This window comes from Rhipicephalus sanguineus, chromosome 2, assembly GCF_013339695.2.
Source record: "Rhipicephalus sanguineus isolate Rsan-2018 chromosome 2, BIME_Rsan_1.4, whole genome shotgun sequence".
NCBI lineage: Eukaryota > Metazoa > Arthropoda > Arachnida > Ixodida > Ixodidae > Rhipicephalus > Rhipicephalus sanguineus.
The window spans coordinates 22257998-22272846 of NC_051177.1; the positions used below are offsets into that span (position 1 = coordinate 22257998).

General features: G+C 46.9%; 1 protein-coding gene across 3 annotated transcripts in view; it reads right to left on the minus strand.

Moving 5' to 3' along the window:
• The window catches only part of LOC119382504 (THO complex subunit 2), a 112120-nt gene that overhangs the window by 73990 nt on the left and 23281 nt on the right, over window positions 1-14849 (minus strand). For all 3 annotated transcript variants that reach the window (XM_037650215.2, XM_049412222.1, XM_049412221.1), the window contains exons 11-13: window positions 13233-13402; window positions 10793-11137; window positions 3490-3591 (exon numbers count right to left, since the gene is read on the minus strand). In XM_037650215.2, the coding sequence (XP_037506143.1) occupies window positions 3490-3591; window positions 10793-11137; window positions 13233-13402 (617 nt within the window). The remainder of the gene's footprint in view (window positions 1-3489; window positions 3592-10792; window positions 11138-13232; window positions 13403-14849) is intronic.

A 14849-nucleotide genomic window follows, 5' to 3' on the forward strand; every position in this document is an offset into this window, starting at 1 on the left:
AGGCATATTATCTAGGTGATCACTTGCTTCTCTCTCTCTCTCTGAATGCTCGAAATTTGGAACACTTGAAGCAAGATACAACGCCACCAGTTCAAGTATAAGCACCATGCATGGTAAACATGGCAAGTAGCACTGTCATGACATACACTTTGTTTTGCAACTGAGCATATGCTAGGGCAATATTCATCACAATACCTTATGCTTCTATGCTGCACCTAAATAAAAGGCAGCACAAACACTTGTCTCAGAGACAAGAGGCAAAAATAAACTGCTGATGCTGCTATGATAAAACAAGGATAATTAAAATTAGTATAATTTAAATAAAATGTCAAGTGAGTGAGCAAAGAGCCTAAAGAGAACCATAAGTTATTTTTATCCCCGCTTTTTAAAATAGCAAGATTACCATTATGTTCAGAGAGCACTTCAGCCCCGAACGATCACACACCACACTCTTGCACAACACTTGTAGATGACCACAGATGCACTGTCTTGGGCACAACACAAGCACTAGTCACCACAGTACACCACACATTCACAGGATATGCACTTGATCTTCTCCGAAAGGATGCATCAGGACTTGGTAGTCTGCTTCAAGGAGGACTTGCACTTGTTGAAACTTGCCCACGGTGAGAACAGCTTGTGCAGCTTCAGCGGCCGACGAGTGCTTGAATGCAGGTGAGGCAAAGTACACCAATTTTTCCAGCAGCTTTATACAACAGGCCTTCATCTTGCATGAGCATGTGTCATCTCATTTCTCAAACAGTTGTGGCACATCTTACGGTGGGCTGGATGGATCCTACGATGTGTAAAGGCATCCTCGTTGCACTGGGCACCACATTTAGCACTGGGCACCACATTTATTATCAAAGATGACATAACGGTAGTGGCCGCCAACAAACATTCTTGCTATGGCAAAAGGTGAAAATATTGCTGGACCATTCTACTTGCACATCAACAGGTTTGCCGGTATTCTTCTTGTAAAGTGATCTTCAGGGCCTTTATGGTGAATAGCTGTGCCGTCCCCTTCTTGTCAGGCTTCGTGAAAACTCATTCCAATGCTTGGACTATGCACACTTGTGAAAACTTCACTGCAGCCTTATAAACACCAACTTGCACTTGACTTGTAAAATGGTGTTCTATTGAGCCCCCATGATGCTGCTTCTCAGGTCTTGGGAAAAGGGGTGCTTCACTGTCAGTGCTCACTTGACTTGTCATGGAACAGGTGCCACAAAGTATGAATTTGACTTTTACTGCTTGACAGGCTACTCAGTGGAGTGGACAGCATACTCTTCATCCAACACCAATTGCAACAAAAGCTTCGCCGTATGGCAAACAGAGTGAAGACAATGGAGCGACCTTAAGTAGATAGCCCGGAACAACCTTGACGAACAAGCCTATGGCAAAGGATGACCTCCTGTGGAGCCACTTTTAACAGACGGTGCCGAAATCACACGGGAAGTCGTTGAGGTTCCAGCAGCTCGTTGCGGCCATGAAATAAGGTGATGTCAATGTCTTCATCACATTGCAATGTAGTGCCAGGAGTGGCAAGAAGCGATGGTTTAAAAGCAGGAGAGTGGGATTCTCTGGTTCACCAGACAGATATGACATTAATTCATTCCTCCAGCATTGACGTATTGATTCCACCAGCATTGACATCTATTTTGCTACAAATTCAGGCTGTGCAGCACAATTCCTGGTTGATGCTTTGATGAATGAATGCTCAGAGGCACACAGGCAGTGGCGTTTTTTCTCATGTAAGCCTCATCTGGATTCTGGTGCGATGGCCGACACTGGAGATGATGTACAACATTTGGTGACGAAGGGGTTGAGCCCAGTCGGTGGCGCCGTTGAGAACAACTTTTCCCCGCTGCTGATGTTACGGAAGTGGACTGACGAAGAAAGCCATGCGAAACGCCCAAGCTGTCAGCCCAGCCGTCGTGGGATCCTCAAAGATGATTTCACGTCGTTCCGAGAATTCCCCAGGCGAAGAGGAGGTTGAAATGCCCGTCAAGATGCGACCGAGACTGCACTCATCCTGCTGGAGCTCTGAACAAAGAGTGACTTCAGTATGCTTTGTGTGCATTGCCGATGGTGTCAACGATACAGCTCGGAGCATGCACCACAGAACACCAGCCAAGAGGAAATTCCAAATAAAGCCTTCTGCTCAATGTCGAGGGGAACTAAGGTGCTTGGGTGAAGAATCAGTTGTTTCATTTAGCTTCCATTAAATAATTCCTGTCTTCCATTACACATCACGAACTGACTTCAGTGTAGACATGGCCGAGTGTGAACATGCTCAATTGAAAACAGCATCAGTCACATTAATCAGCCCCCCAAACCTATCAATTTATGCCAACCAAAGACATTTTAGCCCTAAAAGCTAGCACTACAATATTAACGTTGCAAGTGTCAAGTAATTCGTTTACTGCTAAGCCGATTCTTAACTGTGAAACCTAAATAACTGAAGTACCGTATTTACCCTATTGTAACGCAAGTTGTTTCTTTTTTAAATTTTCATTGCTTATAGTCGACCTTTGTATTAGAAGAGAATACTAGCAAAAAAACAACAATGCAGGCAGTTTGAATGGAAGCATCCAGTTTCAGCAGTTCTAGAATGCATGCTGGCAACATGTGCACATATACATAAATTAGTGTCTGCCACAAGTTGAAAGATTTTCTTTCAAGCATCCCTCCAGCATGTGCCAGTCATGGTAGTTGTTTCATTGGTGTGCAGGGTTGATTTTGACAAGGAACTTGTGCTCACTTGTTTTTGGAATATGGCTACCCGTCCCACCATGCACAACACCTGCTTCAAACGGACAGCCATTTTGATGGCACAAGAGGTCAGACATTGTGAAGCTACAAGGCAGCTTGATTTTAACAAATCAGCAGCCCATGGGTGCCCCTGCAGAGGAAAGTCCACGTGCAAACCTGACCACAAAGGCTTTCGCGGCCCTTGTCGTGGCTGCCATGAAGAAATAGAAAAGGTGACAGAGTTTGTTATTGTTTAATAAGTGTTCGATAACTAATAAACTTGAAGGAACTGGTGATGATGTCATCTAAAGAGTGGATAGTGCCACTGAGCACTCAACCTCCGACAAAAACGAGTTAATCAATTAGTGCTGCTAAAAAAGGGCACTTTTTTTCAGCTGTGATATCTCACAAACAAAGGTAATGTTTTTCCGCTATAAGGCCTTGTGTTAATTCACAGTTTTATTACTTTCTTCCGCTTATGAATAAACTGAAAATGTCCCCTCACGCTACAATCGAGCAAATACGGCATATTGTTAATGCAGGCTACGGATATGTCTTGTAAAGCAGCCAAGCTCTAACACTGTGAAGCTTTACACTGAAAGAACATTTGCCAGGTGAGAATATTTTTCAACTGGTATGCAAAAAAAGAAAAGTCACAGGTGTCATATACTGCTTACAGCCCTAAACTCTGCATTTCAATAAAACGTCTGGCTTGATGAACAAAGAGACACATACTTCATTATGTATTTGATCTTCTTGAGTGAGTCTGCTTTCACCCTTATAAGAAGAGGATGGCTCTTGTAGGCAGTATTCTTCCAATGATGGTAAAGAAGGTACCTGGAAAAAAAAAAAAAAAAGAAAAAGCTTCACTTTAATCCCCCTCACTAAATGTGAACACCTGTTATGAACACCTAACTCCTCAACACATTTATAAACTTGCACATATATTGAGAAAAATCTTTCTGTACTCAGTTTCTATATCTGCAAGAAACAGCTACAGTAGAAGCTCGTTATAACGAAGTGGGATATAACGAACTAATGGATATAACGAAGCAATCGTAATTCCCCTTGAAATTCCCATAGACGCCTATGTATTTAAAACCTCGTTTTAACGAAGCTAAAATTTCCTCGCAATGGATATAACGAACCGTCTTTTTCCCTACCGAGCATTTACTGATCATTTTGGTAGCCGGCAAGTCAATGTCTTATAGCGCGCGACGGTTTACGTCCCATCACGGATGAGGTAATTCAAAACTCGCGCCTCCCGCTCCCGAGGAGCCGCCTGCCAACACGCGCGAGGGTGCGCGTCTGCCGCCTCCCCTTTCCACTGAAACTCGTGGACCCACCCGCGCACGTCACCCGGCCTACCCTCTCCCGCGGAACTCGTGGACCTGCCCGCTCTCCTGTTGCGCGCGTGGACCACGTGGACGGCGATGCGGCCACGCAGCGACCGCGGGCCTTGTTGCTTGTCGTTCGCTGCGTGTGCATCAGAACAGCGTCTCTCTCGGTTCCCGCCGCTAGACAGGAGATGGACGACGGCAACGGCAAACAAAAGCGCAAAACGATTACAATCGAGCAGAAGGCGGCTATGTTGAAAGCTGTTGAGTCCGGCGTCAAGAAGAAAAAAGTTGTCCAAGATTTCGGCGTAGCGTTGAGCACGGTACCGCAAGTGTGTAATCGATCGAATTCTACTCAATATGAGCATGAAGCGCGAGACTACAACGTCTACATGGCGATCTAGATGCTACAGGCTGCTTGGATGTCTGTAACAGCAAGCACGATCGCCAACTGCTTCCGGCATGCCTCATTTGGCGTCAACAGCGGCAGTGACAGCGAAGATATCGGTGCTGCCGCCAATGAGGGTGCCGCGGGTGACCAAGACCCGGCGTCATGGAACACTCTCCTTGACGCCGGAGTTGTTCCCGACTGCGACACCTTCTGCACCGGTCAGTGCCGATGCTGACGCGGTGACAACCGAAGAGCTGACAGAGGCTGAAATTGTGCGCGCAGTGACAGGGGTGGTGAATGACGACAGTGACGAATGTGTCGACGACAGCCCGGAGTTGGCGAACCCGATGTTCCGATGTCCGCGCAAGCGCTGGATGCGGCAGACCTGCTGCGCCGCTTCTTCGGCGCTCACGATGACGGCGAGGACGGACTCGACATAGCGCCAGCGGCCGAGAAAGCCATCATCCGTCTGAGGAAGACACAGCAGAAGTCTATTAGGACTTTTTTTTCTGCTAAGTGAGCCGCCAGCTGGTGTGCCGAGTTTGGCATGAATAAAGTAGCAGCTCTTTGCTGTTCTTTCTTTTTTTTTTCTTTTGCTAGTTTTTCTCCGTGCGACGGCCGTTTTTCGTTTGCGTGGCGGGCTGCTGTGGGATTTGGTGGTGAGTACATCCTCTCTTGCGTGCCAATTGTCGGTAGAAATGGATATTGGCTATAATGAACTAATGGTTATAACGAAGTAATTACGACTCCCCCATCAACTTCGTTATAGCGAGGTTTTACTGTATTCACATGCATAACTAGCATGTTTTGACATGCTTGCGCAAGGAATAATTATACTAGTCAGATACAACTTAAGAAGTCCGGAGAGGCCCCGCCCAGACGACCGAAGCGCGGCAGCCGATCGCCTCCGCGACTAAAGAAATAGTCCAACTCATGCACTCGGCAATGTTCTCCGAAGGTGGGGTCACCAACCGTCCAGCTCATGTCAGCCTGGAGTGTGCGCCCATTGGTGCAGGCTTGTGTGCATCAGCCTTTGAGGCGGAAATTTCTAAAGTTGTATCAGACTACAGCATGACAACTTGCAGAAGTGTACAGTAGAAGCTCGTTATAACGAAGCGGGATATAACGAACTAATGGATATAACGAAGCAATCGTAATTCCCCTTGAAATTCCCATAGACGCCCATGTATTTAAAACCTCGTTTTAACGAAGCTAAAATTTCCTCACAATGGATATAACGAAGCTTTTTTTTCCCCACCGAGCATTTACTGACCATTTTGGTAGCCGGCAAGTCAATGTCTTATAGCGCGCGACGGTTTACGTCCCATCACGGATGCGGTAATTCAAAACTTGCGCTCTTGAGGAGCCGCCTGCCAACACGCCCGAGGGTGCGCGTCTGCCTGCCTCCCCTTAAAGCCCCTTGATCTTGGGAAAGTACCGCCATTCACTGTACTCGCCGCCGCGTGAGTGTCCTCCTTTCTCCCTCCTCGCCGCTTTCGCAGCCTCCCGTTCTCCGCCGCTCTTTCCGCGGCGACGATTGGTCTCCTTCACCGTTGCCCTTAGAGACGCGTGGATCTTGTGTTTTGCTGGTATTTTCCTTTTTCGCTCACGCCATTTTACGCCGGGGCTCCGCGTAGCGAACGTTGCGCGCGCTTTGTTTTGTGTGCTTTGCGTGGGCGCTATGCCGTGCTGTTGCGCCTGTAACTGCAACAACGAGAGTGCGAATGGTTATTCACTTTTTACGATTCCCCAAAGTAAGCATGAGGGCTTGCGCAAGAAGCAGTGGCTGCAAAACATCGGCCGAAATAACTTTGTTTCGACAAGGAACAGTGTTCTTTGCGAGGAAAGGCGCCTTTCTTATCGCTCGTGTCAAAGCATTGCCGAATGCAGCGTTTTAAATATTCTTATGGATGCTCATAAACATTCTTCTTTTTCTCGGCTATTTACGCATTGCATAAAAGTGGGGCTGTTCTCAATATGCTGAATAATATGCTGAGACTCCATCACTTCGCATGTCGGTAACTGTTATTCAGTCTGAAATGCACAACTACAAAAACTGCTTTCCGCTGCGAACAATACAGCTTCTCGATCGCGCTTGTCGTGATTGTTAGGATCCGCTTAACGTGAATGTTTGGTGAAAAAAAAAGGAAACGATTGGACGAATGACCCTTACTGGCGTTCGTTTTAGGTTCTTGTTTTCTTTTTTTTTTCGAGGGGGAAGGGGGTGTCTATGCAAAAAAAAATATTAACATAAATGCGATCCGGTGCAAGGGAAAAAAAAGCACTGCGCAACACAAAAACAATAACACTGTGATAGCGAAGGTGAGCGCAAGTGAGCCGTTATCTAGCATGCTGCGGCCGAAATGGCTCGTCTTAGTCACGCCTGCATGCATTAACGCGCTGTCCGTTTACCAATAAGAAACTAGATTATCTCTTGTACCGGAGTCACACGGGCACTTTTTCATCGCGATCACAGTCAATCCCGATCGAATTTCTTGATCGCAATCAACAATCATCGCTACTTTACGGTACAAACTAATCCAGATCGAGTATGGCGCAAACGTAAATCAAATCGCAATCTGTGGGAGCCAGATGTCGATGAGTATATCACGATGGTCTCGATCCCGATCAAACCTGATCGCTATCAAAGTGACCGTGTAGCAGCACCTGATCCGGATCGGCCCCGATCACGATCAAAAGTGCCCGCGTGACACCGGTATTTATTACGGTGTTGTCTGCTTTATGACCATTCACCTGATGAGTGCCTATACTTATCGTAAAGGCACTGCAGTTGTCCCTGTTAAGCTGTATACTTTGAATGGACCTTCGAAAACAGCGCTTGTTTGCGTCACGGGATACCACGTCTACTAATGCTCACTGCATGTAGACTGTTATTTTCTAAGGGCTTCTTGGGCTGTATCCGACTATCGAGCTCACAAAATTATTGGCTTGACTGTGAATGCGCAGCCAATCTCAATTGCACGAATATGCGCGTGGAATATTCTTTGCAAAAAGTGGCTCGGCTCAAAAGAAAACGTGCTACCTCTCCTCACTGTCACTTCCGAGAATATAAAGGCGCTGTTTGTAAACAACAAGCTGATAGTGAGAGATATCATCTTCCGTCCACCTCTTGTCGCAGTGAAACTTCTGTGTCATGTTTAAATCAGTGTATATTTGTGCAGTGATATACTATTACCACTTTTCTATTTTCTTTACATTCTATTTTTCGAAACAGTACTACTTCATAACATAGTTATGCACTAGCAATGATTCTGGTGCTGACTATGATACGACGCTCTTTTTAGTTACGTATCAACCAACGAGTTGCGCGCTCATGAAAATAAAACATCCTGCTGATATTGCACTCCGATTCTGGCTCTTATAATTTTTTTTGCCTAATGAAAATCACAATTGCAACTCTGTTACTACATATTGCAACGGCATTTTCGTGTGAACTATCATAATACGTTACTAGAGGCATTTACTTATTCTCAACGTACGGAATGTCTCCTCTCACAGGTAAACAGAGTGCTAGTTTCTTTGACACGAACCTCAAAATACTATTCTGAAAAATCTTTTTACGGCGCTTCTGTTATTGCGGTAGATGCGTTACTGTTGGCCCTACTTGATCGTTCCGAGACTGTGCAAGCGTCTTGGTGAGTTAGGAGACACCCGCGCAAACCTACTTTCACGTCAAGATAACACATGGATTGACAATGTATTATCCACGAAGTCATTACAAGATGCGACGCTTTAAGCACCTGTGTTGCACATGAGCGCACAGGAAAGCGACAAAAAATCCGGACACAGGCGGACATGACGCAAGCTAAGCTGTATCAGATGCAGATGTAAAGCATGTTATCATGCGGCAGAAACAACGTCTGCATGAGGGAACGCTCCATAAAACTCCTTTTAAATTAGCATGCCCCATTTGCACGGCTTTAGAAAGAAACTAATCTCTTAACGAACGTTCATTTCAGTGTTCTCGATCTTGTTAACACCATTTTTCAAAGTTTTCTACTACACCACTGGGGCGCGCAAGTGGTTCCAAATCACGCGCCTCTATTGAATTCTGCGGCGCGTCCGCGGGAGCCCCGGCGTAAAATGGCGCCGTGCGCAGCGTGCGCCGGCGGAGGGCGATGAGAATCGAGGAGGAAACGCACGCGCGGAGGAGAGTGTCGTTACTTTCCTAGATCAAGGGGCTTTACCTCCCCTTCCACTGAAACTCGTGGACCCACCCGCGCACGTCACCCGGCCTCCCCTCTCCTGCGGAATTCGTGGACCCGCCCGCTCTCCTGTTGCGCGCGTGGACGGCGACGTGGCGACCGCGCGGCGCGGGCGCAGGCCTTTTTGCCTGTCGTTCGCTGCGTGTGCATCAGAACAGCGTCTCTCTCAGTTCCCGCCGCTAGACAGGAGATGGACAACGGCAAACGAAAGCGCGAAACGATTACAATCGAGCAGAAGGCGGCTATGTTGAAAGCCGTTGAGTCCGGCGTCAAGAAGAAAAAAGTTGCCGAAGATTTCGGCGTAGCGTTGAGCACGGTACCGCAAGCGTGTAATTGACCGAATTCTACTCAATATGAGCATGAAGTGCGTGACTACAATCGACCTCTACATGGCGATCGAGATGCTACAGGCTGCTTGGATGTCTGTAACAGCAAGCACGATCGCAAACTGCTTCCGGCATGCCTCATTTGGCGTCAACAGCGGCGGTGACAGCGAAGATATCGGTGCTGCCGCCAATGAGGGTGCCGCGGGTGACCAAGACCTGGCGTCGTGGGACGCTCTCCTTGATGCCGGAGTTGTGCCCGACTGCGACACCTTCTGCACGTACGTCAGTGCCGATGCTGACGCGGTGACAACCGAAGAGCTGACTGAGGCTGAAAATGTGCGCGCGGTGGCAGGGTTGGTGAATGACGACAGTGACGAATGTGTCGACGACAGCCCGGAGTTGGTGAAACCGATGGTCAATGTCCGCGCAAGCGCTGGGTGCGGCAGACCTGCTGCGCCGTTATAACGAGGTTTTACTGTATTTGTATACAGTAAAACCTCGGTGATACGATCTCGGCTGGTACGAATTTCGGGGTGATACGAATTTTTCTGTGGTCCCGGCCAGGGCCCATTAGTCTACAATGCATTGGAGTAGGGTTGTTGCGAACCGATTTTCACCCGGTGACGCTTGATACGAACGCACACTAGCGCACAGGTACGAACAGGGGCTGCCCGCGCTGTCGCTAAAGACGCGGCAGCGCATGCCCGGGTGCGGGCATGCGCTGCGCGACCGTCAGCGGTGCGTCGTTGCCTCAGAGATTGTGCGCGCGAATCTTGGAGGCATTTATGCGCCTTCGCGTTTGGATTACAGGTGGCGTTGACGCCGCGTTTGTTTCCTTTTTTTTTGCTCGAGGCAGCAGCGTTTTTGTACTGAGTTAACACGTGCCTGTCACGTCGATGCAAGCCATGTGCTCGCAATCAGACGTTCTATGAAACAAGACTGAAACTTGGGCTGCGGGTTCATTATGAAGTCCCATGAAAGGTGGACGAAGACCCCAAGAGACAAAGCGGACGGTCTTGGCGAAGGAGCTAGGCCTCGCAGCGTACGCGCACGCATGCCAACTCTCCGATTTGCACGGGAGACTCCCGGATTTTGAGCGAACCTCCCTCCCGATGGTGCGGGCACGGCTGTAAATCTCCCGAAAAGCACACCCAACACCACCGCGATAAGAAGGTAACGGCAACAAAGGACAGCGATCCTAAAATTTGCTTGCCTTCATCTATCGCGTGCAAAGCGCTTCTCAAGGTCACTTTCGCCGCAGTAATTTGATGTTATGCAAAAAAGCGTAGTGAGATTAGGAAGGGGCTACTAGCGGCCACGGGTCACAACACATCTGGTTCACTGATTACACACGCGCGCACGCACCGTATATTTACGAGTACAAGTACGATCGTTGACGTCTAAAAACTTTACTGGTAATAATTTAGAGCTGTTCATGACGTCAGTGCGGCCCTCGGAAACACTAAATCAAAACGTATGCCAACTTTTCTTTGTCCCATACTAATTTTCCATGTTTTCTGGTGATACGAATTTCGGATGATACGAATATTTTTGGTAACCCCGCGAGATTCGTATCACCGGGGTTTTACTGTACTGCAAAATCTTTGCACTTTTCTTCTATACCAAGGGTCCTTTATGTTTGCATATTGCACCGTTTTAATTAACACTAGTGTGACACTACTCAAGAGAGAAAAATTTCATGTACAGGTTCATCAACTTTTAAATGTATGGTGAAAAAAAAAAAAAAGAGCCACTCACCTCTGCTGGTAAGGAAAGAGCTTCACAAGAGACCAGATTTCATCAGCAACACAACAGTTGCATTCAAGAAGCGACAGAGATGGAAGCAGAGTCTCTCCAAGCAATGTGAGCAAATCGAAACGGAGGTCTGCAGCGGCAGACCCCTTCTGGTGGAGAAACGCCCGTCCCAGTCGCACAATTTTCACAATCAGCACGGGATCTATGTGCATCAGAGGGCCCAGAGCCATGAGCATGGGCAACACCAGTGTACGAAATTCGCCAAACGTCTCCACTAGGGGCAGTGGCCGCAGGCCTCCTGATGGTGGATTGTAGGGTCGGCGGAAACCTTCTGGCAATCCACTGTGCCTGTCAGCCAAAACAACAGAAATGTTACCAGAAAAAAGCATGGACAGACAAGCACAGCATACTCATTGCGATTCAAACAAGCTTTGAAATTATTACTGACCCGCTTACATAAATGATCAACAACGGCAAAAAAGGATATATCTCAAGCTGAACTAATGTTTCAACAAAGGAACTTGTCTTGACTATGGCAAGAACTGCATTCTTTGACAGTGTATAGCATTCAACTCACTTTCCCCTAGCCCCATTGCCTGTGGAAAACAATCAGGCAGGGAGTAAAGATGAAAAAGCCATTAAGGGAGTGTTTTAGTAAATGGCAAGAGAAAATGGAACGGGAGGGAAAGGTATGCTGGTTCTTTCAAAAGGTAGAGCTTACTAACATCTGGTCAATACCTGCCAGCACATTAAGATTACCTTTTGTCAGACATACTTTGCCAAGAAAAGCAAGATTAATGCACATAACACTAATAATAAGCTGTGTGCTTGATTGGGCTGGTTGGTGCATCGTAAATGAAGAATAAAACAGCACTTACTATCCGTGCCACACAGGTACAAGAAATGGCTTTCAGTAGTTAAGGCATTAAGTTCCTGAATGACAGTTGTTTCAGCAGAGCTGTCACACGTCTAAATTTAATGACATCTGACCAGATGATGTTGATTACAGTGACTTTTAAAATAAACAATTTTAGCATAATAATAAAATACAGTAGACTCTCAGTAAACGGAAATCTGTTAAACGGAACTGCTGCTTAAACGGAACAACTGCATCTAATATAATTGGTTTCATACTTGGATTCTGCACTCCTGTTCATCTCTCAGTAAACGGAACTCCTGTTAAATGGAACACATTTTCTTGGTCCCTTCAGGTTCCGTTTAACGAGAGTCTACTGTATGAACACAATTTTCAACTACTCTAATCAGAGTTCAGGGATAGTGAAATTTAGAAGTAAGGATACAGTTGAACCCCTTTATAAGAGGCATGCATGGGGGAGAAATTCTTGCCTGTTATATGAGGTGTCTCTTATAAGCAGGGTACTAAGTTATGCATTTTCCTATCAACCCTTACTTTCATGTAGCTCACTGGTGTCTCTTATACCCCACGTGTCTCTTATATCAGTGTCTCTTATAAAGGGGTTCAACTGTATTACATTGCCATTACCCTGAGTTTGTTCCTGTTTTTTACAACGTTGCAACTGATCACAACTCTGGTCACTGCAAGTTGAATCCCAAGCCCGGAATGGAGCGGCGTGTGTGCCCCCCCATGTGCGCTTCTGTAGGTCTCATACCGAACCGTGGCGAACTGGAGATGTTCGACAGCGTCCATTTTTTTCGCCACATTGTTTGCTCTGCAGTGTTCTCCATGCTGTTGTAGCCATGGGGTTTGAACAACAGTGTGTGGAACAAGTACGTATCTATGTACCGTGCTGCGGGCGAAGGATTTGCAGTGCTCAGCGAAATAGCAGAACGAAACCACTGTGCTACAGAAAAGACGCCTTTTTTATTTCTTTGAAAGCCGTTTGAAGATTTTGATGGCCAGCATGACCGCCTACCTTCAGGTCGGTGTGTGGTTGACAGAGAGCTGAGGCAATGGCTGAAGGGGTGATCAAGCAATTCGGAGAAGACACAGAGGGGACGGTCGAGTAATTCGGAGACGGTCCGGAGAGGGGAAATCAGGCACAGCAGAGAAGCTGCCGCCGTCGTGCAGCTAAGCTTCACAAGTACACATGAGGGGCTTTTCTGCACACCTGAATGAGAGTTCTTGGCTGCAGAACATATCGTACGACCGCAGTTTGCCACGGTGCTGAACGTCACTGCCGAATAATCATATTGTCCGGGAACGTATTATACGGAACGTATTAGCATGTAGCTCTACTAGGTTATTTTTAGTTTTCATGATTGCAACCGTAGGAGCCGGGAAATCGTACTAAGCGGGAACGTATCAACAACGTCCTACTGTATATCACAGTGAGGTTTGGGCATGAAATTCAAGAGCGAAACTTTCCTACATTGAATGAATTAACGTAATATTCTGCCAGTCTCAATGGTGGCGCCCCTTACGTTTCTCTAAAGCACATGCCCAACAAGCAAGTTATCTTACTTGGAGTACAGTGGTTCCACCAGTGTGTGCACCAACAGGCACAGCCGACGGGCAATGTGAGGCTGAGAGACTGCGTAGTGCTCGGGCAGCCGCTGCATCAGCCTCTGAGCATTGAGCCAGTCGCCCACCTCCAGCAGAGCCTCACATAGACCAAGCTTTTGGTTCTCCTCCTACAGAGAGAAAAAAGTAACATAAGCCATGTTTTCTATATAACTTACTAGTACAGGGGAGCTATTCTCAATGTGTCCATCTTCTGGACATGTCCACTTCGGCGGAGCACATTCAGCTGCTCGAAAAAGCAGCGAGCCGTAACGTCATAATGCTCTTGACCATGTCGACGCACCAAACCCGCCAGCACATTCCCAGCGTAAAAAGCAAGTTTAAACAAACTTGACAAGTCTGAACTTCCATATGAACGTCTTCAGATGTTTGAGAATAATGCAGGGAATGCGCACCGATTTTCCACGTGCGTTCGGCGGGCGACCGCATTAAACCTAATTCGAGGGCTAATGTAATGAGTGTTCATGCACAACCTCCGAGATGTGCATCCAAAAGAGGATGCACATCTCGGAGGGGCTGCATTAGTTGCGGTGAGGCGCATTCTGTTCCTCTCATTTGTGTCGAGAGTTGTGAAAGCTTTGTGACGTCAAAATGACGTTGCGGAAGAAAAACGGGAAACGAGGCGCGCCCCTCGCTGAGCTCCAGCCAACCAGCGGCAGCTGAAGTGGACAGTCCACCAGGTGGACACATCGGGAATAGCTCCCCAGTAGACCCTCGATAATTCATTCTCAAGGGGACCTCAGGATTTTGCTTGAATTATCAGAAGTTCTCATAAATATGACTCAGAGCAACATACCGACTAGTGTTGTGATGCTTATTGTTTCTCAGGGCAGCAGTAACATCACAGACAGCTCTGAATGATCGCCAGTAAAGTTTTTAGACGTCAGCGATCATACTGATACTCGTTATTGCACAACGCCTGAATGCGTGTGTAATTAAGATGAAATGTGTTGAGTCCCGCGACAGCTGGTAACCCTTTCCCAATCCTAGGACACTTTCCTGCATGACACCAGTGTACTGCGGCGAAAGCGACTGTAAGAAGCGTTCGGCTTGCGATAAATCAAGACAAGACCGTCTCGGTTTTTTTTCTCTTCCTCAGTCAGTATGTGAATGTTGGTGCATGCGGGTTGGCCATTTTTGGAGGCAGGCAATTGGCTTTATTTGCAAATGTTACTTACCTACATAGAAACGCAAATGTTCAACTAGAGTCCCCAAAGGCAACAGATATTTCCAGGCATGGACAAGCAAAAAGTTAGAATTAAAATATCCAACATTTCCTGTGGTTTTTGGGATAAAATTTTTTTTACTAAATTGAACGAGTCACAAAGTAAATCATAACATCAGAATAATCTGGAATCACTTTGCAGGTTCGCATGCACCTCAGTTGCTAGAAAATGCACTCTGCACGAGTTACGCATTCCATGTTCAAATTTTCGTTCTGAGTGCAACCGACAGAGATGCCTTGTCTGCCGCTGTGCTCTGATTTTGCATTAGGGAGCATTGTAATCGTTAATGACATTTTTTCCCCCATACACATGCACTAAAAGTTGCGACGTA